Source organism: Poecilia mexicana, unplaced genomic scaffold (genome assembly GCF_051168715.1).
Source record: "Poecilia mexicana isolate PSO_F unplaced genomic scaffold, ASM5116871v1 scaffold_2, whole genome shotgun sequence".
NCBI classification, from domain to species: domain Eukaryota; kingdom Metazoa; phylum Chordata; class Actinopteri; order Cyprinodontiformes; family Poeciliidae; genus Poecilia; species Poecilia mexicana.
In genome coordinates this window covers 47,586,946-47,610,797 of record NW_028263371.1, presented here as the reverse complement: position 1 = coordinate 47,610,797, position 23,852 = coordinate 47,586,946, and the positions used below count along the sequence as shown (strand labels likewise).

At 37.4% G+C, this 23,852-nt stretch overlaps 1 protein-coding gene across 2 annotated transcripts in view; it reads right to left on the bottom strand.

Moving 5' to 3' along the window:
- epha6 (eph receptor A6) overlaps nt 1–23,852 on the bottom strand; it is a 200,166-nt gene that overhangs the window by 11,657 nt on the left and 164,657 nt on the right. For both annotated transcript variants that reach the window (XM_088001921.1, XM_088001925.1), the window contains 3 exons: nt 11,689–11,759; nt 7,915–8,040; nt 5,599–5,784 (listed from right to left, as the gene is read on the bottom strand). In XM_088001921.1, coding sequence (XP_087858047.1) covers nt 5,599–5,784; nt 7,915–8,040; nt 11,689–11,759 — 383 coding nt within the window. The remainder of the gene's footprint in view (nt 1–5,598; nt 5,785–7,914; nt 8,041–11,688; nt 11,760–23,852) is intronic.

Sequence of the window (23,852 nt, the reverse complement as noted above, 5' to 3'; positions counted from 1 at the left end):
ATCGTTTTCATCCAAATAAATTGATTTTCTTTTTTCCTTTGCTATTAACCAAGAATGGAGTGGTGAGCAACAAACTATGTCAAAATAAGACTTACAAATAAATCTCAACAGTGATCTAGTTTTAGCATTCATGTTTGAGACCCAGTAGGTTTTAACATTCATGGACTAATATCCCACTGGAAAATAAGGCACTCAAGAAAAGATAGTTTAAATCTGAGTGGGGGTAGATTGGTACATCAAGCAAACATGGTTTTTCTTTTAAAATATTCAGCAAGCAACATAAGACCTGATCAATATTTAGTCCATGTGTGACACAAAACTGTTGTAAACGAGCAAAAATGAGCCGATTTGAACAGAGGATCCCAGTGGTGTGAGTTACTGGAAGGAAACTGTCCAAATTTGTTTGGTGATAAGGAGAAACTAACCTGTAAGAAAATAGAAATAACAGTTTGTTTCTGAGAGTACCCAAAACTGCACTCAAGTAAAAGAAAAAAGTAGCCAGGAATTACTCAAGAAAGAGTCAAAAAGTTTTTGGTAAAAAGTTTACAGAAGTACTGAGTAACTGATCAAATTATCAATCATTTAATATTTACAAATTACATCATCAGACGGACCAACATATCAAGTTAGGTGGAAAATGTGGTATCTTTAGGACCAAAATAACAATAATTCATAAAAGTAACAATTTTTTATTTTTCTTTCCCAAATCAGTTTCTTTCAATGTAAAACTGATGAAACTTTAACCAAAGCTGCATGTGTGTGTCTGTGACTGGTGAATGTTTGGTTAAAACATGTCTGTTTTTCATTCAGTGAATGTAAGAGTAGCGATACGTCATAATAAAATTACTAAAAAAGTAAATGTGATTAACTAGGAACTACCCACCTCTGCTCTGAAGTGATTGTCTCAACTCTTCCATTTAATTTTGTTTTCTTAAAAGCACAACAAAATATGGAATACTGAGATCTCAAAGCATGATCTAAAAAATGTCAAATTTGATTGATTGGTTTATAAAATAATGGAAAATGTGTTGAAAAAGCTCCTTTTTCAACACATTTTTTTTACACAAGAAATAAAGAGTCTGAGTTAAAATGAAAAAGTTGGTGTCAAGTTTTCCAGACCAAGAAGTAAGATTATAAATCACTAACAATATTCATTCATTCATTCATTCATTCATTCATTCATTCATTCATTCATTCATTCATTCATTATTTACGACTGTGTAGTTCAGCAAATGTAAAAATGACAAAGAAAGAGATACACAACGTAGGAAAATGTAAATATTTCTTGTGCTGGGTGATCAAAAACGGAGGAAATCTAATATCAAACTAAGTCTCCCTAATGATGAACACTGTATACGTCAAAAGTTATGACAATAAAATATCTGCTATAATTTATGTGTTCAGTTGAAACTACTGTTAATGGCCGGAGGCATTCTTAGAAGATGCTACTTTACATATTCAGTTTGCACAATAATCCATCCAGAGCAGTAATGTTTAATCCAAAATAAATTTAAAAATTCAATTTACCCAGTTTGTGGATCTTTGATTTGCGACTGCTATTAAGCAAGATTAATGAATGGAAAATTTACCGGGCAGATAAAGTTTCCAGATAATGTAAAAGCAACATCTCTCAACCACTCAATCACATTAAATATTTAAGAAGGCAGCAGAGTGTGGGGAGCATCTCTTCTCATCTTACTCCAGTAACATTGTTCTGTTTGGGTTTAAAGAAGGACAATCTTTGGATATCTTAATAGAGCTGATTCCTATCTGCTATAAAGTTTCCAAAAACTCAGATTCTGGTATGAACTTAACAGTAACTAATGTTACTTTATTTTCTACCAATGAACTTTAAACTATTTTCTGGACTATAGAGCGAACCATACTTATAAGCCGCAGCTACAAATAAAAAACAAAAACAAAAAACAAACAAACAAAACAAAAACAAAACTGGAAACGTACATAGATAAGCCACACCAGGTTCTAAGCCGCTGGTGTCCCCGCCGCTCTCGGTTTTCCATAACTACCCAGCAGAGGGCAGCAGAGGGCTGCGTCCTAATAAATCTGCTGGATTTATTAAGGACGCGTTCCTCCGTCTCCAACGCCGAACCATGGATTCATTCATGCCGAGTTAACGTGCAGCAGCTCTATTTCCAGATCAACAGGTTTCAACTTAAAAGCTGTATCATATGAGTTTGAAGAAATTTCTCCGTCGTGCCTACTGCTAACATGTGCTTGCTCTAAATGAAAATTAGCACGTTCTTCTTTGATTTCCAATTTTGACTTCCAATGATTCACTTTCTGCTAAAGAGCCCCCTGGTGGTTGAAGAAAAATCAACAGAAAAGCCGCACCAGGTTATAAGCCGCAAGGTTCAAAGTGTAGGACAAAAGTAGCGGCTTATAGTCCGAAAAATATGGTTTTACCTTGCCTTATTAATGCTTATTTATGTCTATATCTATGTTCACATTGATCTTATCATTTTTAAAAGGTGTTTAAAATTATGTTAACTCGCCATGAATTCATTCAAAAAAAGTTTTGGACTTCAAAACCTCAAGCTTCTTTAATATTTAATAAAATGCAGGTGAGAACTGAGAGTAGCCCTAGAAAATGCCAGATAGGCCAACATAACTATGGGATCTCTGACTAACAAAAAAGCTTTTTATACTGAAACAAGTGCCAGTTTCCAAAGCGCAGCATAATTATAAAAGCAGATGGTGGAAGCATGGGCGTTTGAACAGCAACTTGTTTTTTTTGTTCAAGCAAACTGCCAATGACACATCCCTTACCGCTTCTTCCAACTCAAGTTGGCTGCATAACTTGCCATTATTTTCTCTGGAAAGGACTAATTTAATGTTGTGCATTTTGTGTGATGAGGTAATCCCTTAAAGTGAGTTCTTGTCAGCGGGGAAAACATCTTAGATTTTTTATTTGAACATAAATGAAAGCAAAATAGGTCCCACACCTGTCGGAGGATGATACGGCTGTAAGCCTGGACGGTTAGGAAGTACGCGGTTCTGTCGTAAAATCGTAACTTCCCCGAAACATAAGAGTCCTTTTTTTGCTTTTTTTAAATTTGCAGTATCATATCAACACCTCCCTAAATTTGTTGATGCTCTCTCGTCACACAAATCCAGCTGGGACAGAAAGGAAATTATTCGATCAAGCTTAGCTTTTCCTGTGCTAATTAGGAAGATCTGGAACCAATATATAGCTACGCAGCACAGCGCCTGAACAAAAACAAACGCACCTGTTTACCACAATCTAATGTGTCACCTGTTTTTTTTTCATGGCAGGTATGGCAGTCAGTCACAGCACAATAGTCTCCATAATTAGTCTCCAAAGAACAACAACAGATGGAGGAAGTGATAGAGAATGAAGAAAAGACAAACCAGGCAGACAGGCTGACAGGGAGAATTTACCCAAAATAAATGCAGTGTGATGCCCCACTGACAAACACAAAAGGCTTTTGATTGCATGATTTGATGTGCATATTGTAACCGTGAGTGGAAATCCCACAGACAGTTTTGGGAATCAGGTTGCTCCTCTTACACTCCTCCCCCTCTCCGCACAGATGAAGGTTATAAATCTTTAAAATAAAATACATCCTCCTTAATGACAGTAGTGGGGCTACGCTTTAAGGCACTGATGGATTTATCATAATGTTCCCGCAGTTTTTAAAATAAACGAGCATATAAACTCCCCCAGGCTACTCTTCAAGAAAAGTTATTAATATTCCAAGAGGTTCAATAAAAAGCAGAACAAAATAAAAATGTGGTTTCAGAGTAAACGCTGCCTATAACTGTAATTTAAACAATTATCAAACGATGGTGTGCTGTTTTCCACTGTCCCATAAGCTGCATTCTTCACATAAAAGATTTTTATCCAGGAAACTAAAGTGATAAAGGTATCATTCATATGTTATTACATTATGCTGAAGCATATCTTAATTCTAGGTTGATGTTTTCTACCATCATTTAGGGAAATCATGTCCTGACTGCCAGACCGGGAACCAAAAACATCTAGTTTATTAAATTTAATCTGTATCCTAAAATCAAAACAGCTACAAAATCTAAAGTTGCTGGAGGATATAAACTTACAATTTAATCACAATATTTTATGGTATTTGTTGTGATAATAGAAAGTATTTAAAATGTATTTCCATCTTTTTAGGTAATTGTGCAACTATGACTTGATTGACAGACAATTTACCACGTTCACAATTTCTAATCATGATATGACATTTTTATGATACAATAAATATCAATACATAGTAGAGAACATTTCACTGAGCACAATCAGTCCAGAAAAAGTTGCAGAGCACTTTCTAAGGCTAAGAACTATTACGAACAAATGGGGAGAAAAAAACATGGAACAACGACTGACTGTACAAAAATGACTCAAAAACTTGTCTATTAAATCTCCAGTGAAGTCAAAGCTACACCTAAAGTTCGGTATCAATTATTCAACAATAAGAAAGAGAGACGGAGAAACAAAAACAACACACCGTCCTGCCTCATGTTCACCAAACAAAACAAAAAAACATCTCAATTATATTCAGACTTGCAGGAAAATATCCTGTGAACTGAGGAGAAAATGTTCAGGTTTTTTTAAACTGAATTATGACCTTTCAGGAAGTTGCCGAACTTTACAACTCTAATAAAGTTGTTAAAGATTTAAGCGTCAACCTTCAGCATGTGTCTTTCACCATAATAATCACATTATATAATTGTATTGCCGCGTGGAGGGATTTTTTTCCCCACTGAGTCCATTCAAGATAATAGATCATCAAAAGCACATTGAAGTCTATTGTTGGAATATCAGCAACGAGCCGCTCTAATTTAATATCGGCAATCTTCGGCTTTACAAGCCTTTATCAGCGGAGTCTTCATCAGCGGGGTCAAAGCTGAAGTCTGTCCTCTATCTGCATGCAGAGAGAAGCTGAACCCCTTCAGGGGACACATTTATATTCACAGTGATGTCTCAGTTTATACACCCCCTGTAAATACAACCATATGTTGCGCCTGGTGAGTCCCGTAAAACAAAGCTCGTTAACAAGTTTCCAGCTCCTCCCCCAACTGCGCCTTCTCACTTTCTCATTGTTTTCTCGCACATCTTTTGAGATTACAATACATTTCTTCCTAAAACAAACAATGGAAACTTACACAGCCACGTATGTCAGATACACAGATGTGCAGAAAACCAAATACGTCGAAAAAAGAAAAGCAAAGACAGCATTTGTTTGCCACAGACAAGTACCGCTTGAAGAAAAGTTGCTTAATCAATTTTTCTCCTTTGTTTCCACATACGTGAACAAAAATCAAAACAATGTTTTTAGGTAATAACAGTCTGGTTGTTGGCAGTCACTTTGAAGAGAGGGAGTTATTGTTTTAGTCCCTGCAGCTCAGAGAATAGACTTTAAAATACTTTTGTTAGTTTATAAATCACTGAATTAGTGCCATAACACATTAAAGATCTGCTGCTGTTGTATCAGCCTTCCAGAACCTCTCAGGTCTTCTGGTTCTGGTCTGCTCTGTGTTTCCAGAACCAAAACCAAACACAAAGAAGCAGCATGCTGACCCACATTAACACCCTCTTACTTTTGGTGACCACTCCTTCCAGTCTGATGATGTTGGGATGGTCAAACTGGCCCATGATCGACGCCTCCCGCAGGAAGTCCCGCCGTTGACGTTCTACGTAGCCTCCTTTCAGCGTCTTTATTGCCACCGCAATCTCCTTTTTGCCCGGCGTTCTCAAGCGGCCGCTGCACACCTCGCCAAATTCACCTGCAAAACACGATTGCGCCCACACACACACACAATCATGTTTCCAGCATTTCAAAGATGATTACGCTGAATTATTTCGCCTGAACTTGACTTTAATCTAAACCCAGTGGCACCACCAGGGGCTTTGAAGCTCTCTTTCAATGTTTTCTATGAATATAAATTTAAGCTGATTGAGAAGCTGCATCTGCTGCAAAGTTTATTTATTTATTTAGGTCTTATTTTATCTATTTATGTCTCCTTTGTGTTTGTGTCCTCCAGAAATCAATGAGTGCATAATGTTCAGTACTTTGAACGTTTAAAACAAATTGCTGGACACACTGAATTTTAACTGCTTTTTATTTTCTCACTTTTCTTTTCAATTGTACCATTAATCCAATCTTTGTAAATGTATTGTTAAATTATTGCATCATGTAAGTGTAAATTATAAGGCACAGGAATGTAAATGGGTTTGAATTAAATTTACTATATAAAGAAATAAAGCAATGATTCAAATGTGATTAAAAATACTGTAGTGATCCTAAAGAGATATAAAATATTTTTTATATTAATTCAAGATCAGTCAAGGAGTTGCTGTACATGCTGATGGCTGTGTGCAGAAAGGATCTCCTGTAGCAGTCTGTATAACAGAGCATTTGAAGAAGCCTCTGACTGAAGACACTGTTTTTCTATGACAGATGCATAAATGTCTTGATTTTATGTAAAATCCTTCTTTGCATCATCATGTCCAGAAGTTACACAGTCATCCCCAGAACAGAACCAGAACAGAACCAGGAAGTTGAGCCTTTTCAGGTTCCTGATTCTGATGCTGCTGCCCCAGGAGATGATTGCAGAAGACATGATGCTCTAAACTTATAGAAGATCTGCAGCATCTTGCTACGCTTCCTCAACAAGTGCGTCCTCCTTTGTCCTCTCTTGTGGACCATCGGTGCTCAAAGTAGGGCCTGCAGGCCATTTGCTGCCCGTGAAATGGTTTTGTATGGCCCCTGGACCACAGTTCAGGAACACATTAAATTATGATTTTTCAATTAAAATCTACTTATAAAAATGTCAGATGCCACACAAACTGATCATCTTTTCAAAGCTTTCAAGTTTCCTTATATTTTCACTCATTGACTTGCACTCTAAGTACAACTTAGTGCATCCAAATCTGCTTTTAATTGCTAAATTAAAACTTGTTTTCAAATGCAGACTGATCTAGATTCTGTTTTTATTGCTGAGAATAAATTAAATGTTTTTTTTTTTTTTTCCGGTTTGGATCTACAATCCCATTCCTAAGGAAAACCCCCCGAAACAAAACGTATTTGTTTAATTAAAATAGTTCATGCTTAGTTTATTGTGGAGTAGGTAAAAAAAAAAAAACAACAACAACATCATCTTGGTGATTTTAGTTTTTTGAAAATTAGAAAGTTTGGACACCCCTGTTGAAGAAAACTTTACCGTTGCGTCTTCAGTCCAGGAAATAGGGTTTGACCAAACCTGTTTCTCCTGAAATATACACAAATCTCCTTTACTTTGTTCACATTGAAGATGAGATCATGTATTGTAAAATTAAATCCCTGCAATTCTTTTTATGTGCCTCTTGAGGAGTAACTGGACCCCTGCAAACCTAAACCAGTCACTGTTGCTTCTGTCCACTATAAAGAACCGATCTCAGACAAATGGCAAAAGAACAAGGCGCAAATCTTATCAACAAAATCCAAACCATGAAGCTGCGAGTAAAGTCTGCCACCTGGGGGCAGTGTTGCAGTTCCCATCTAATCTCCAGCATCACAACTTCTCTGATTAGTTCAACTTTATCACATTTTTTTTTCTTGCAGGTATAAAAAAAGAGCCTTAAATAAATCCAAACACCTTTTTGTTCCTTAAGTCTATTAAAGTGTTAATACCCCAACAGTGTGCGGCGAGAATGTAACCAAAGCACCGGGAGATGATAAAACACAACTTCTGTCTCTTAGAGGGAAGTTTGTTGGGTTCGTTATCAGTGGAAGAGAGATGATAATGTCATGTGAATGTTTGAATCTATTGTTATTACAGCAGGTGTGAAATGGTCCTCTTCTGCCCACGTCGTCGATGCGACTCAGAAGCGCAGCGCCGGATGAGTGTGAAGCGCGTGTAGGTGTGTGCTTGTACCTGCTCCGATCACCCTCTCAATGCGGATCCTGGACGGGTCGATTTCTTTAGTGAATTCGTGGACGGCCTGTGTGGGATCCTCGTATGTGTCGGGGTCCACATACGCCTTTATTCCCGGAAAAGGGACTGTTTGGGAAAAGGTGAAGTAGAATTATAGGTTTTCAATATCTAATTTTGCCTTTATGAATGACGGGATCATGGTATGAAAACTAAACAATGACTTGGCCACTCTTGAGACAAACATTTCAGACACAAAGAGACACATTTAACCATTGCTATTGATCAGGAGAGGCGGGGGCTCCAGCTACAGTACACTGTTCGATATCTTCTCCTCTTCAGAGCAGAGGTCTTTTTGCTGAAAAGCAGCAGGGCAGCACCCTGAGCGCTGAGCCAGTCATTTAACTTGGCACAAGTTTTTCACTTTGTTTCAATCAACCAGCCGCCCTGATGAAGTGTCCTTGAGCAAACAGGTAAATTTTTTTTTACTGCCTGCTGCTGTTCAGGCTTTGACCCCAACCTCCCACAGGAGAGGAGGCCCTTGGAAGAAGTCGTTGTTCTCCTTTTAGGGATCAATACAGTATCAACAAACTAAAAACAACAATCAGGCGCATGGAGAAAAATCTCAGAAGCTCCCGAGTTTCTCTTACAGCATCTGCATCAACGTTGCACTCGGCGTCAAGGCTAGGCGCAGCTGAGAGACTTATGAAAAAAAGTGTGAATTATTTTGAGAAATGAAACGTCTGTGGTGCGGCAAAAAATTTTGTTGACATTTTTTTCTTGCTGTTTTTTAAGTTCCTTGCTCTCTGGCCTCAAATCTTAAAATATTCCCCATTCCTCTTTGTTCTGTGATGTAGTGACTTTGAAACAAGTTACCCTTTTCTTTGTATCTTTAACCTTGTGTTTTTCCCTTCTCTGACTCTGCTCCTATTTTTACCACTCTCTCCACTCTCAAACACATATTGAATTGAAAAAGCATTCGTACCCTTAAAACCTTTAAAATTTTGTTACTTTACAACAACACACCTCGATGTTCTTTATCGGGATTCGATGGAACAAACACAAAGTTTGCTGGAAATGTGATTTAAGTAATCTAAGCAAAAGATCTTTGAAGATCTAATGTGGACATTTCATGTTTTCCATTTGGGTCTCTGCTGCTTCTAAAAACAGCTCAATAGCTTAAAAAAAAACCCACCAAGTAATTTTGTGGTAATACATTAATGTTTTTTTGTGTCTGGAAAATGAGCTGTTTCAATAACCTTCCAAATGCAACGTTACAAATCAGCAGGCACTGCCCTGCTTCCTAGCAACCTTGCCCGTTACCTAGCAACCCAAGTGGAACTCCAGCACGTTTGGTCAGCAAGTTTTACTGCTGGCTGCTGGAAAAGACAAGTGCTTTGTTGTTTACCATCCAGAAACCACTTGCTGCATTCTTGTTGGTTGTGCAGGAGGCCCTACTTCTTCTTTTCAAAGATGTACGGTTGTATAATTGCCCATCTGTTTGCAGCCATTTTCATGTGCGAATGTAAATGTTGAGTTGGTGGTTGTGGCCAGCAGCAACTTCTTTGGATTTAAAGTGACAAGAGCTAAAAACAGCTCAAAAAAATCCAGAACTGAGCGGACAAAAAACTCATTGTCTCGCTTTGCAAAGCTCACAGACCTGACATAAACTGTTCAAGGAAGCATAATAAGCTTCTTTTAAATTCAGGGGTGTTGTACATATATAAAATTGGATGTCCTGGAGAAATGGAGTTGGAGCAACGAGATCTGAACCTGTTTCATTGCAGCATTTTGTGTTTAGGACCATGGTACTGAAGAAAGGGAGCATCAAAACCACTCTTATGTCTTTTGTAGCAGATTTTCCTTAAGCATTCTTCTTATCTTCTGTTGAACCCAATCCATCCTCCCATCACCTCTGACCAACTTCACTGCTGTTCCTGAAGAAAATTACAAGCATCCACCTCCATCTTTCACCACAACATGTTTGGCGTGCGCTCCTCGAGAGCTTGTACCCCGGGTGTTAGGATTTGTTTCTGCAACAGCCCTCCTGAATCAAGTAGCTCACTTATCTCCTAAGCCTCCCACCAGGTTCTGCGGCAGCCTGCTAATTACCTGTCCATTTGATTCAGCTGTGTTTAAGTAGGGGAACATCTAAAACACACGCCCTGAGGAGCGGAAATGCCCACTCTAGTTGTAGGTAAAAAAGTTTGATTTCAAGTTTGCTGTGTCTCCTACAAGACTTTAAGCACGGCATCTTGAGTCTTTCTTACAACTATTGATGTCTATTTGCCATTCATCCATAAAGGCCAGGTTTGTTGTGTCGTAAACAGGTAGTTGGTGCCATGTTGATGCATTTTCCCACCGCAGCTGTTTATTTCTGCAGCTGGAGCTGCCATGACCTCTAGGCTGCTTCTCTGAATAATCCTCCTGATGGTTTAGGTGGACATCATCCATGTCCTGGTACGTTTGCAATTGTATCACAGATTTCATTTTCAGATATTGTTCAACCAGCTGATTCAATCATGATTTAACTTCAGTGTTTTAGCAAATAAGTAGGAAACATGTTTTATCGAAGTTAGATAAACTGTCATTTTGTTGTGACAGTTTGGTATGAGACAGATAATCCATGGAGGAAAATCTAAATGTCTGCCTTCTCCCAGTGCTAACTACAGATATTCACCACTCAGTCAGAAACAACCAATCAGAGGCAGGAGGATTGTCCTAGCGCTGTCAATCATCCTCATGTACGAACTGATCAGACACTCCCTGTTGCTCTCAGCTATGCTACAGCTTCTTCCTGACAGTGGAGTGTGCTGTGCATGCTAAAGCTAGTCAGCATAACCACTGATGAACAGTTTTCCTGGAATGGCAAGTTGTATGTCTGCCATTAGTATATTTAGCAGTGCATACATGGGCATGATTGACAGCGCTACGACCTTCCTCTGGGCTTTCATTGGTTGTTATTGACTGGGAGCGGTACAAACCATACTGTCGACATAGTTTTAACAAATATGCAAAAAACTGATTTTCTTTTTCTTATAAAGTAAAACTCTAAGTTTAAATTTGACTCTTCTTTACCAGACGCCTTTGGGAAATAAAGAGGGAGACATTTTATTCATCTTAAAACAGTTTTCTGTGATTTTTTAAGAGCTTCTGAGATTATTTCATAATCAAAACCAACTTCAAACATCTTCACAATTTCCCCTTTGACCTGTCAGGTCTGTTACTTGGATTCATCTTAGACTTAATTGGTAACAGTTTGGATTTTATTTAGGGGTGTTGCACATAAAAATGTGCTTTAATTTACTTCCCAAATCTAAGCTACTTTGTAATAAAGTTCAAGAAGTATGAATACTTTTGCAAGGCACTCTTGGTGGCAGCAATAAAAAGTTTGGTCTTAAAGAAAAATTGAATAGCAGTAAATAAAAGTTAACAATAAATCATTTCCTGCAGCACAAAGCAAAAGACATTTCTTCGTTGAAAAAAATCTCATTGTGAACTCATGAGCTGAACTTACTATGCAGAGGACCAGATCCACATGGGAAGTGATCCATGCTCCTCGCATATTGAATGCAAAGAAAAGAGCAGGTGGCTAGATACTAAATGTGACTCACTGAATGTCTCTCAGCTCTTTTGCTTCCTGTTTACTGGCAGACCGCAGCGACACACCACAGAAAGCAAAATCCTCACCAGGCAGATGTCCTTTCACAGCGTCTCACCAAAAGATTAACCATCCAAATTAAAAATCAAAACTACGAGGCAGGCAAATTGATTTACCGTGTCCGTTCTGATAGTCGGTCCGTCTTTTGTCCTCTGAGGTCATCTTGGCCTTGAAGTACCACTGGCACCTGGAAAACAGACAATTTAAAAGAAGAAAAAGGGTTAAAAAAAGGGGAAATTTTAAATGATATGTGTTAAACGATGAAAAATAAGCAATGCCATCAACAAACTGTAAATTCAGACTAAGTGTTGATATCAAACTGGATCCACTCTTGTCACAACCAGAGAAATAACACATCAGACGCCCTTTTAATGAGCAGGAAAACACATAAGTCTACACTTTTCTTCTGTTTTGCTGCGATGTTAACGCCTCTAAAATGTCAGGCTGTGACATGCCTTAGGATAGAGCAGGTCAAAAATAACAGCTATTACTTTCTCTTGTTAAAATGTTGCTAACAATACTGAAGGGAGTTCCTTATTATACGGGTTATGTGACAATGCATAACAACCATCATCCAGCCATTTGATTCATTATGGGCATCTTTGTTAAATAGCAGACTGCAACTCCAGTCCTCAAGTGCAACAACTCTGCAACTTTTTGGAAGCATACCTGAAACCTGAAACGAATGGACGGTTAATTACCAGTCCTTTGCAAAATGTGTCAAAGGAGATAAATCAGCCTTTTGATTCAGGCGTGTTGGAAAATAGATGCAACTAGAAGTTGTGGGACAGAAGCATAACGGACTGGAGTTGCTGACTCTTGCTCTAAAAATGTAACAAAGCAAGTTCCCAATGTTTGACAGGTTTCTGCAAAAAAGATGGATGGATGGATGGATGGATGGATGGTTGGATGAAATGTCAAACTAACAAATAAGACGGATGGTTGAACGCATAGTTACAGCTCTTAGTTGTAAAACGTAACGGAGTTTGGATATTCAAACATGTTTTTCATACTCTGTTACTTCTCTGTACTTAACCAGACCTGGATGATATTTAGCCAAATTACAGACTTTTCCAGATTGTGTAGTAGCACTTTTTTTTTTTATCTCCACTTCAAATCATAAAGCAGAAAGAAGCAAAAACCCTAAAGCAGGGGTCCCCAAGCTACGGCCCGCGAGCCGGATCCGGCCCGCCACGTTGTTTGGTCCGGCCCCCTGAACAATGTCGGATCCGGCCCGCCTCCTCATACCAGAGAGCATTCAGTGTTTTTTTTTCATATATTGAATTTTCCGGTTTATATGTGGATTTTTCTTCAACCACCAGGGGGCTCTTGAGCAGATGTGAAACTAACTTTCCCTCAATGGAATATACATATACTAGTCAGTCCCAGTCACCGTTTCACTCACGGTTTTTTCCATTTGCATTCTGGGTAAAAATCAATCTAAAAGCGCGAATGTGTCGTCGACACATTCGACACATTCCCCCCCCCCCCCCGAAAGTTTCAATGACAGAACAGCGCGCCTCCCCCCCTGTCGATAAGAATTCTCTAAGGTTTCCTTCTCCAAAAACCTAAGACCGGCCCCCTACCAGAGAAAGAAACAGCTATGTGGCCCTCGCAGGAAAAAGTTTGGGGACCCCTGCCCTAAAGAGTCATGACAAAGACCATCGATAATTTGCCTCCATTTTTTTTAAAGTGACACACTCAACCGTACAGGCGTAGATTTGAAGTTGCAGTAACAAGCTCACACCAAAATGTGTTAGAGAGGAGTAAAAGTAAAAAAGTACCTGATGTGAACAAGGTGGTAGAAGTAACTGCGAGATCATTAATCAATACAGTATATCTTGGAGGGAATTGAGCTGTACATTCATAAAACACATCACTATGACATATTTCCTGCTAAAAACATATTTCCAGGCCGAATCAGACAGCATAATGTGATGGAATACAACCAGGGTAGTTTCGTATCTGATCAAAAATCACATTCAACTTTATCCTAAAAAAGAAAAAACAAAAGGTAGAGCTACAGCTTTACATTTTCAACAAAGTTCAGATAATGCCAACCAAACATCTCAATGCTTGATAAACACAAACATCCAAACTCCTACCCAAAAGGAACAATGACAAAGACTGTCATGTTGTCAGAGCACACTTTTATTGAAAATATGTAACTGTGCACAAGCTGTCTCGTCCTCCGGTGTGCGAGAGCCAGAGGTGTTTATCTGGGCACTGAGAGACCGAGGAAGCAACAAACAGAAAGCGGCTGCCAGGAAAAGTCTGAAAAACCGCAAGATTAGATGGCAGCATCTGTAAAGGATCTCAGAAGATTTGATTCAAACAGATCCTTGCTCTGAAATTAAAATGGGAGAAAGCACAAAGTGCCCTGCATGAGTCATGTTCGTAGAAAGGTGCCGGGTATAAAGGCTGCAGCGTAAGTCACAGCTGAAATGTTGTCTATAAAACTCTGAATAGCCTATTGAGAGTTGTTTGCAATAAAACACCGCTGCAAAAGCTTGTAGAAGCAAGCTTACCTTATACCCTCGTGTGGTTTAAAGGCTTGTAAACAGTTTGAAATGTTCAGTTTTTTTTAATTCATTCATTGCTTATGTTTTGAGTGGAGGGTTGTTGTCTGGCAGGAGATCCAATTGGAGATGCATTTTTTACCAAAAGCCTTTAGCCTTTTAACAATGTGGTGATGAAATGTATGACATTGATTAATGCCATAATCAATGTCATAAGTAACTACTGACTTTAATCAGGCAGTAGCGACTTTATTCAGCTACTGACTCAATGAAGTGGCTGAGAGAAAGAATACAGTACGTCGCATTAACAATAATTACACTGGTCAAGAGTAAAAAAATGGAGGCTTGTCAACTGTTTTAGGGGAATTTTGATGCACTGAATCCAGAAATCACATTGGTTTTGCTCAATCAGGTCAACTTTCTGAACTAACCCACACATTAGTTTGGGATGCTGGGATGCAGCCATGATGGCTGATTGCTGCTGAACGCACATGAGGCGTTCAAAGAAACGGAAGTTTATGTTGCAGAATGAAGACGTAATATTCAATTTACATGCATTTTCCTTTACAGGTGTTTATTATTCAATTTACAGAAATCCAAGTTTGTAACATTTAATTAATACACTCTGTTAGAAAACAATTTTTTTCCCCCTGAAAACTCTTATTGGATGAGAAATATTGACGGAAATGAACTGGTAATGTCGCAAAAATATCATCAATTTAGTCAGAAGATTGGATTTTTCTAAATCAAATCAGAATTAAAACCTGACCAAAAAAACTAGATGTCATTTTTTGATTCAGTGGTGCAAAATAGTCTTAATTCAGTTGAAAAAACATAGAAACTCAATGTAAATATGATTATCCTCTTTTAAAAAGATGCTCAGTGGTTTAGATGCAACCTGGACCGACTCAGTTCTGACTGGAAGAAAAAAGTTACATTTCCCCCAAAAAACATAAAACAAGCAGCTAAAAGAAAAAAAAAAGGAAAGCAACTGAACTAACATAGACAGAGATGTGAAAGTGAATGAGGCACATGATTGCTTTACTTTTTTTATACCAAAGATCAGTTACCGTCATAAACTCTCTGGCGTCAAAGTTAACAGTGCCGATCATTTAACACAGATGCTGTGGACCTTCAGATAAAAAAGATCAACTTTGTATTGATATTTCACATTTTTTCACTGTAATCAGTCATGACATTTAGTATCAATGGACTCTTTGTAGTCTCAGAGTTTTGAGCTTCTTTCATCTGTCTACCCTGAGAGCTGCAATCGCAACACAGAATAACCAACAATTGTTGCACAGAGGGTTGAAATTAAAGCCACAGTGAATAATGTAAAATTGAGTTTATTTTATAATTAACTGTGGAATTCAGTCAGATTATGTATAAATATTGAAAAATGTCTGTCTTAAAGTGTTTATTATCATGAATTACCCAGATTGATGCATGACAGAAATATAAGATAAAAAGAAGAAATTTACAGTAAAATAGGAGGAAAAATACAACATATGTTGTGTCTGTGTGGAATGCAACTACAAATTAATTATTAATTATTATTATTATTATTATTGTCATGACAAATTTAATTCCCAACTTATACATCTTTCATATGGTAACAAAACTGGTATATTCTTGGTTAGAAAACAGTTTTATACGAAGAAAAAAGCCAAAAACAATTTTACGCACATGATGGGAAATATTAAAATAAGACAGGATAGAAACATCCTTTATTGTCCCTCACTGGGGAAATTCAGGTGCAACAGTTGCAAAGTGACAAAAACGGTAAAAATAAGAAATTAAGGATAAAGTGTAAGAACAAAAATGTAGTTATGAAAAATAAGACACTCAGATTCTAACTGATTAAATAAAATAGCAAACTGTGAAACTGCTCTGCATTAGAGTAAAGTTAAGAGGTTATTTAGCTAGCAAACTGACAGGGTGCAGCAGCAACGCTACGTCTTGATATCACTGAATGTTTCTGTGAGGTTCAACCAATCTGTTGCTATTAAAACACTTTTATACGTTACTGAAATTGTGTTAAGTTTATTTATTTATTTATTTATTTTTTGCTGCAGTAGAAAGTAAAACCACTTCTTAACAAGTGATCATCGACTTACTTTAAAACCCCACGCACGCTTTGTGATTTATGACCCACAATGAAGTCAAACCTCAACTTTGGCCACCTGTGGTTTAAGGAATATCTGTTTCCGTTTGACACTAAGCTCAATTACAGCTTTTAAGGTGAGGAAAGAAAACATTTTTGTTATTCAGACGTGACTTCCTGTTAACTAAAGGTTGCGCAATGCCTCCGTTTGAACATGGCAGGTCGAATAAAGTATTTATAGCTGTGAGAAGTGGAGGTGGCACTGCTGCAGAAAGGCAGTGAGATGGGAAATAATAGTATAAAGAATGAAAGGTGCTTTGAGCCCTCTCTCTGAGGCCGTATCACTGATGAATTTTAAAATGTATTTTGCAAGTAGAGGACTTAATTAATGACCATGTGCATGAGGGACGCTCACTCCCACAAGTGGATCTCCTAATAAAACTTCTCATATTTCATCATTTATTAGATAGAACATATAATTCTACAGCCTGTTTCCTATAGAGGCAAAGTTTATAAAAGGATGATCTAAGTTTCACTTTTAGTTGATCGTTAAAAAGTTAACTTTGCCAATTTGTCTTTCTTTTTCCAGTAAAGACGGGTCAATGCATTTCAAGTTTTAGCATTAATACAATATAGGCTCACAGAAATTAACTCTAAAAACACAAACCATTGCCGACAGCGAGATTAAGTCTGTGTTGATTTTTTTTGGCGGTTCAACGGGGTTTCTTCCCAATGGGAATAACATAACAAATCACCGAAGACGTCGTTTAAATGAATGGCAGCCAAGTAGGAGAAAACAGTCCGGAGGGTTGACCCAACACCCAACAGAGACGGGATAGAAACAGAAACAGACAGCTCCCACTGTGACACTGGCACTTCAGCGGAGAGCCCTGTCTTCACTGTCACTGCTGCAGACAGGCCTGCCTCTCCCGCAGCTCTGAGGATTCACATCACTGTGATCCGGACCGAGCGCGCCGCTGCCCTGCCTGGGACGAGCGGACGGACAGAGGTCAGCTGTGTCGGTGCTGGTCAGGTTTCAGTGAAATGTTGATCCAATAAACTCCATATGTTCACAAAAAAATGGCTGAAAATAGAATAACTTATCCGTAAAGTCTGAAGAAAATAATTGTTTTCAGTAAGTGTTCTGGATCAAGGTACAGTACTTTATATAATGATCAAACCATGAAAACTTTACAGATTTATGAAACGCAGAGAACATGGAGGGTCACGAAAAAGGTGAAACTTTGAGCATTAGTCAAAGTTCTTCAGAGTTTTTCCATCTTACACATTGTGTACATTTTCACCTCTGACCTTTTCTATCACTGCAAAACAAAATCTTACCAACTATGTTTGGTCTGGTTTCTGGTGAAAATATCTTAATGCACTTGCAATAAGACAAAACCAACTTACAAGTAACTGTGTAACAAGGTATTGGAGTTTAAGTCAATAATTCATTAATATTGAAGAAAAAGTATTTAGAAGATAACGAGATATTTCCCCATATTACAATATGGGGAAATATAAGTACAGCTCTGGAAATATGAAGAGCCCACTGCACTGAACCCCTGGTTATTCCATCAAATATTGATTTCTGAACTCTTCCTGAGTTAAAACATTAGTAATGTTGTTTTCTGGTCTGAAAGCACTGCGTCTTTTTTTGTTATTTTGACCATTTCTCATTTTCTGCAAATAAATACTAAATTTTTGCTTGAAATTTCTGAGACATGTTGCCAGTAGTTCATAGAATAAAGAACAATGTTCATTTTACTCAAACATAAACCTGTAAAGAGTAAAATCAGAGACACTGATCATTTAAAGTGGTCTTTTAATTTCATTCCAGAGCTGCATAATAACATGTTATTATAAGTTATAATATGGAAAAAAGGATTTGCTCCACTGGCAGATTATTTAACTTAGAACTAATACTTTTTCATCAATATTAAGAGATTATTGACTAAAACGAAGCTTTTATCTCATGCTGAAAAGTTACTTGTAAATTAGTTTTGTCCTTTTTTGTGTAGAAACGAGACCAAAAGCACTTAGTAAAGGTTTTGTTTTTGCAGCGATAGAAAGGTCAGAGGTGAAAGTCCACACAGAAAGTGTCTGAAGAACTTCTTGCATGATTGCGCGTGTGGCCACGGCATCACATGTGGGCCGCCTCGCCTTTGAGGACTTAACATAATCCGGGTTGCCATATTAGAGTCGATGTCAGAGGGGCCACGGGCCATAGGCTGCCAGATTGGGTTTTGGCTAAGTGAAGTTTGTGGGATTCTGGACACTGATAGACAGATCCGATAACCACAGGCGGAGAGGACAAGAAGGGGATTTGGAAAGCAACCGTTGACCTCTGCTGATGGGGTCAAGCTGTTCATTAAAGAATTGGTGGCATGTGCCTTTATCAGTCGTTTCCAGTCCTCGCCACTGATCCTCTTTATCCGTCTCTGTCTCACTGGGTTTCATTTTGTAAAGAGGCCTCACACACACGTACAAAGACAGCAATCACACTCAAAGAGTTTGGCATCTGCTGGCGTTCTGTGCTGGCCTGCCCAGCACTGCTACACTACATATTGGCTTGTTCTGTGCAATCCTGCGGAGCTCGGTAAAACAAACAGGCTCAGGGACCTAATCAAAGCATCAGTGCAAGTCAAACTACTTTTCACTTGGCCTCTTATCTTTCACAGCTGCTGTAGCAACCAAGGACACAAAAGGAAGGACAACCGGAGAAGACATGAAAGGGACAAAAGCACTTGCAGAGACTGACATAATTCTGAGCAAACCCAGCACATTATGTAAACCTCCTCACCTTGTCTGCATCTTTACAACTGTGACACCTTTGCTCTGATACAAGTTTACACTCTACATTTCACATAAATAGATATAAACAAAGCTGGGTTTTTCTTTTTCAGGTGTAAAATGTTCCTCAGCTCCTCTCCTCGCTCCGATTCAAGGCCGGATGAGTGAAAGCTCTCATCTGTCTCTGGCAGCAAAACAACATTTGAAGCTTTTCTAAAACTGAGGAAAAGTGAAAGTCCCTCCCACACAGGGCAGAGGGATTGCAGCAACAAGAGACGGTGAGCGAGTTGAATAACACTCCAAATACTGACGCTGCTTTTAGAAGGATTCAGTTACAAATATATATATATACATATATATGTAGAGAGACAGGTCCTTCTTCTGGTTTAATGCAAAAGGAGCCTGCAGCATTGGCTTTCGTTGTTGCATCTGCATGTGTGAGGTCTTACTTAAGCAAACACACATTGACAGTGCATTTAAAAAAGAAGAAGTTCAGCGCAAGGACTGGCTGTAAAGATGAATAATTACAATTATGTAGTTTTTTTTTTCAATCATACCGACAACAAATAGGTTCTGATTGCAAAATTTACAATTCATTAAATGCACATTAGAGCTAAAACAATTATACACTTTTCCAATAGTAATTATATATCCTCCTGTGGTAACCCCCCCCAAAAAAACAAAAAAAAACAATCCATCTCACTTAGCTTACTCTGAATTTGTTTAGGTTAGGCTTTAGTAAATAGCACTTCTGTAGAGAGATGGTCTAAAGGGTAAGCCAGTAAATACAAACTCTCAGAGGAAATTCACACTTTCAACACAGGTTAAAAACTGAGATGTTATGAATTCAGTCTGCTATTATTCTACAAAGGGGTGAAAATTGAAATTTTCTTTTATTACAACTTCAAGTAACAATAAAAACCTTTTAATTTTTTAACAGATTACCTGCCTGCAACTTTATTTGCCAGCTAGTTCTTTGTCAGTGTCACATGTGTCAAACTCGGGGCCCGTGGGCCAAATCCAGCCCGCCACAGCTTTTTATGTGGCCCTCTAGATTTCAGACTAAACACTAAGTGTGCTTAAATTTTATATTATCAATCAAATCAATGCAGTTTGTATCTGTTTACTGCCAAATTATATCAATCAATCCCTCCAGCTTCTTGAGAATTATTGTGGAAATTCAAGCAAAATGAATAAATCCCTGGACTTTTTTGAGATGTACTTATAGACATTTTATAGATTTACATCTTCTAAATATTATGCCTTACTATGACTTTAGCTTTGCAGAGTGTTAGGGCATCAAATGTTATGTTATGGTCATAACATGGAGTACACAATCATTACTAACTTGACAATTAACCAGTCGACCATCACAGATCTCCTCCACAAGCACAGCAAGTCGAAGCTGTTCACAAAGTGCTGTGATGCGCATACTGATAAAAAAGTTAACTAGAAAGTAAAAGCAAAAGGCAGCAGCATAAGTAACAAGGATAACTGCAGCCTTGTGAAGCAAAGCCTGCTCAAGAATTTGTGTGAGAGAGGATAAGCCACTCCTGAAGCAAAGACAGGGACTGGACTTCTGCTGATTCCTGCAGGAAAAGTGGAGAGGAATAAAATCCAACCTACCTAAGAAAGGGTTGGGAATCTATGGAATGAAATGGAAGACAACAATACAGACAATACAGAGAACAATACAAACAATACAGACAACAATACAGGCAACAACACAGGCAACAATACAGGCAACAATACAGGCAACAATACAGAGAACAACACAGGCAACAATACAGGCAATGCAACTTGGACTGCTTTAGCCACTCAGACTAATTGCCATCATATGAAGCAACATTGATGTAGTAATTCTTCTAAAAGTGGCCCAGACCAAGTATTGAGTGTACAGTATGCAGACAGACGAAAATACAACACTTGAAATATATCGAATTGTGTTAAATAGATCAATATTTTGTATTAATTTACTTTATTTAATCAGATAGAAACCAGATTAAGATCTAAATCTCATTTGCAAGAGGGAAAAAAATTTGCCCAGGTACTGAATTTAAATGAGTATTTTAATTTACTGAGACGTATCTGTACAAAGGAAACCCTTCATGCGTAAGAAGATAGTTTAAAGAAGCCACAGTTTAGTGCTAATTAAATCGTTTTTTCATTTCTGTTTAGTTGGGGTCACATTTCATGCATGACGTGTTTATATCTTCGAACAAGTCAAATATCTGCTGAATTAAAGCTTTTTAAGGTCAAGTGACAGAAAAAATGAGCTTTTTGGATAATAGGAGGAGTCCAACCAAATACCAACTATCAAACGTGGTAGTGGAAGTATCATGCTGTGGGTCTTAAGCAGCTGCTTAACTGCAGAACTACATCCAAAATCTTTTTATTTTTATTTTTATTTAATAGAAATGTATTTAATATCAAAGTAGAAAATATATGGTGTGTATTTTCTACTTTATTTTTTTAAGAAAAAAATGTCAGAACAAAGAAAAAGAAACAAAGTATTGTGTTTTAAAGAATGAGTATTATTAACCATGTGTGAGTGAGAGTGTATGAGCAATGATGGTGATATGACATTAATGACATTAATAGTCATAATTAATTACTACTAACTGATCCACCGCATGTCTATATTTATCTGTTTTTCATTATTATTACTTTTGTCAGTATTGATACTTGTTGTTTTTGCTTTTCTTTTAATTGTTCCACATAATAATATCATACCTTCTAAGTCTTAATGTAAAGTCAACAGATAGATGGAAAACCAATTAATTCAAATACATTTTACAACTTTTGATAAGAAAAGTGGTTAATTACAAATTATGTCAAAAGCTTCCTGATTATTTCAAAAAGAATGCAACCTGCTAAAATTTGCACAAACAATTATTATTTTTAAAGTTCATTGAAGCTGTTAACCGTCCATCCTGGTTGGTTTAAAAAAAAATTTTGAAGCTCAAATTTAATGCAACATTCATAACCATGATGAATGGAAGTCAACCTCTGGCTTTAAGAAAAGGAAAAAGATTCAATACTCCAGCGATTTAGTGGTTTTAGCAGACAGCATATTTTCATAGCCAACTTTGGTTAAAAAAGTTACAACCATTTATAAAACTGAATAGTTGTTATGAATTTTCACAAGGTAGGAGAAGGTTCTTTGAATTTATCTCATTATGTTAAATATTCATACGTGCCAGTATTGAATGGTGAATGTTCGACAATCTGAACATGTTCTAAATCTGGAGACCCTGGCAAACCTTCTTACCACCCACACAGGTGTTTTCGCTCTCTTTACATGATTAGATCTCCTCAAAAGGCTTGATTGACACATCTCTGATTCTGCTGTTTCTCCAGAGAAAATGAAAAAGTGTGTCTCATGCAATCGCTGCTGAAATATTATCTCCCTAATGAGGGGCCAGTGCAGAATGGTCTGCATATTGTAAGAAAAGTAATGAAAAGAATGAACAGCCCAGTGGCGTAATTTTAGTGAGTTGGTACAATCAGAGGATAGAAAAGCTTGCTATAATTCTCGGAACTGGAAACAAAGCTTATTCTTCTACTTCCATTTCCATTTTTTTTTGTAAGTTTGCCTCCTGTTTTACAAATGGGTTTTGGTTCAGCAGAGAAAAAAAATCTTCCATGGTTGATAAGATGAGCAAATCATTATATTTCTCTGCTTTTATTTGTTTGAGCAAATGGTTTTTAATATATTTTGGTTTGTTTTTGAATCATGCAACTATAATTACAGCTGTAAATGCATATTTTCCTGCATTTCAATGCTGAGCAGGTTACGCTCCACGCTTAAAATGCAAGAAATAAAAAAAAAATGCAAATCATATGAGAAACTATGTCTGAGTTGATGGTATTCCATTTGTTTTTGTCCAAGCTGTTCAGACTGAAATGGGACATTATTTAGTCACCATACCTTCACATCACACTTCTGAGATAAAGTGAGAGAAATGTTGATTTTCCCCCCTCACACAGTTGCACATTGCATCTTCACATAGATGAAAACAGATTGGTTGTGTGTGAAAGAGTGTGAATGCGCTTGAATGTGTTTTGACAGCTTTACCTCTCTTCTCTTCTGAGCTTTATGCACCTGTGTCTGCTTCCCGCACTATAAATTAATACACTTTCTTCTTAGAGTAGAGGCATTAAAAGCAGTGGAATTGTTGTAATGCAATATTACATAATTTAAGCTACATTATATTTTCTTTTAGGCTGACATCTGAAGCCAAGTTCAGGACACAGAAGCATAACAGTACTGAGCCATAGGTGTTAGCTAAATATGTGCTCTTGGTCCAAAGACAGTTTTAATAAAAGTTTTTGCTCTTTTTCCATTGGAAATGTTTAAGAAGATGTTCAATGTTAAAATTTCAAGAGAAAATTTGATACTTTTTCCAACATGACTTAAAAATCAAAAAGGTTTTGTTTTTATATATACAACTCTTGAACAATGTACTTCTTCCCCTTTCCTATTCCTCATTTAATTTATGAAATCCAACAGGTTAGACCTTCTCACCTTCCTGTATTAAGTATTAATATAATTCCACAATTTGTCACATTTCATCCAAATCTTTAACAAAAAAAAGCTTAATTATAAAGGAGAAATAAAAATACATGCTTTTTAACTTTGACAAATAAGCACAAAACTATGGTGTGCATTTGTTGAAGAAAAGCCACTCCAACCAATTAAAACTTCAGAAACCTCTTATTTATGTAACAGGTGTGTCTACTTGTGTGTAGTTTATTCTCAGCGTACATTAAAGGTCATGAGGTTAGAGAAAATTAAAGTACAAACAGCAACATGAAGACTAAGAAACAGCAGGCATGTCAGGAATAAAGATGTGGAGATTTA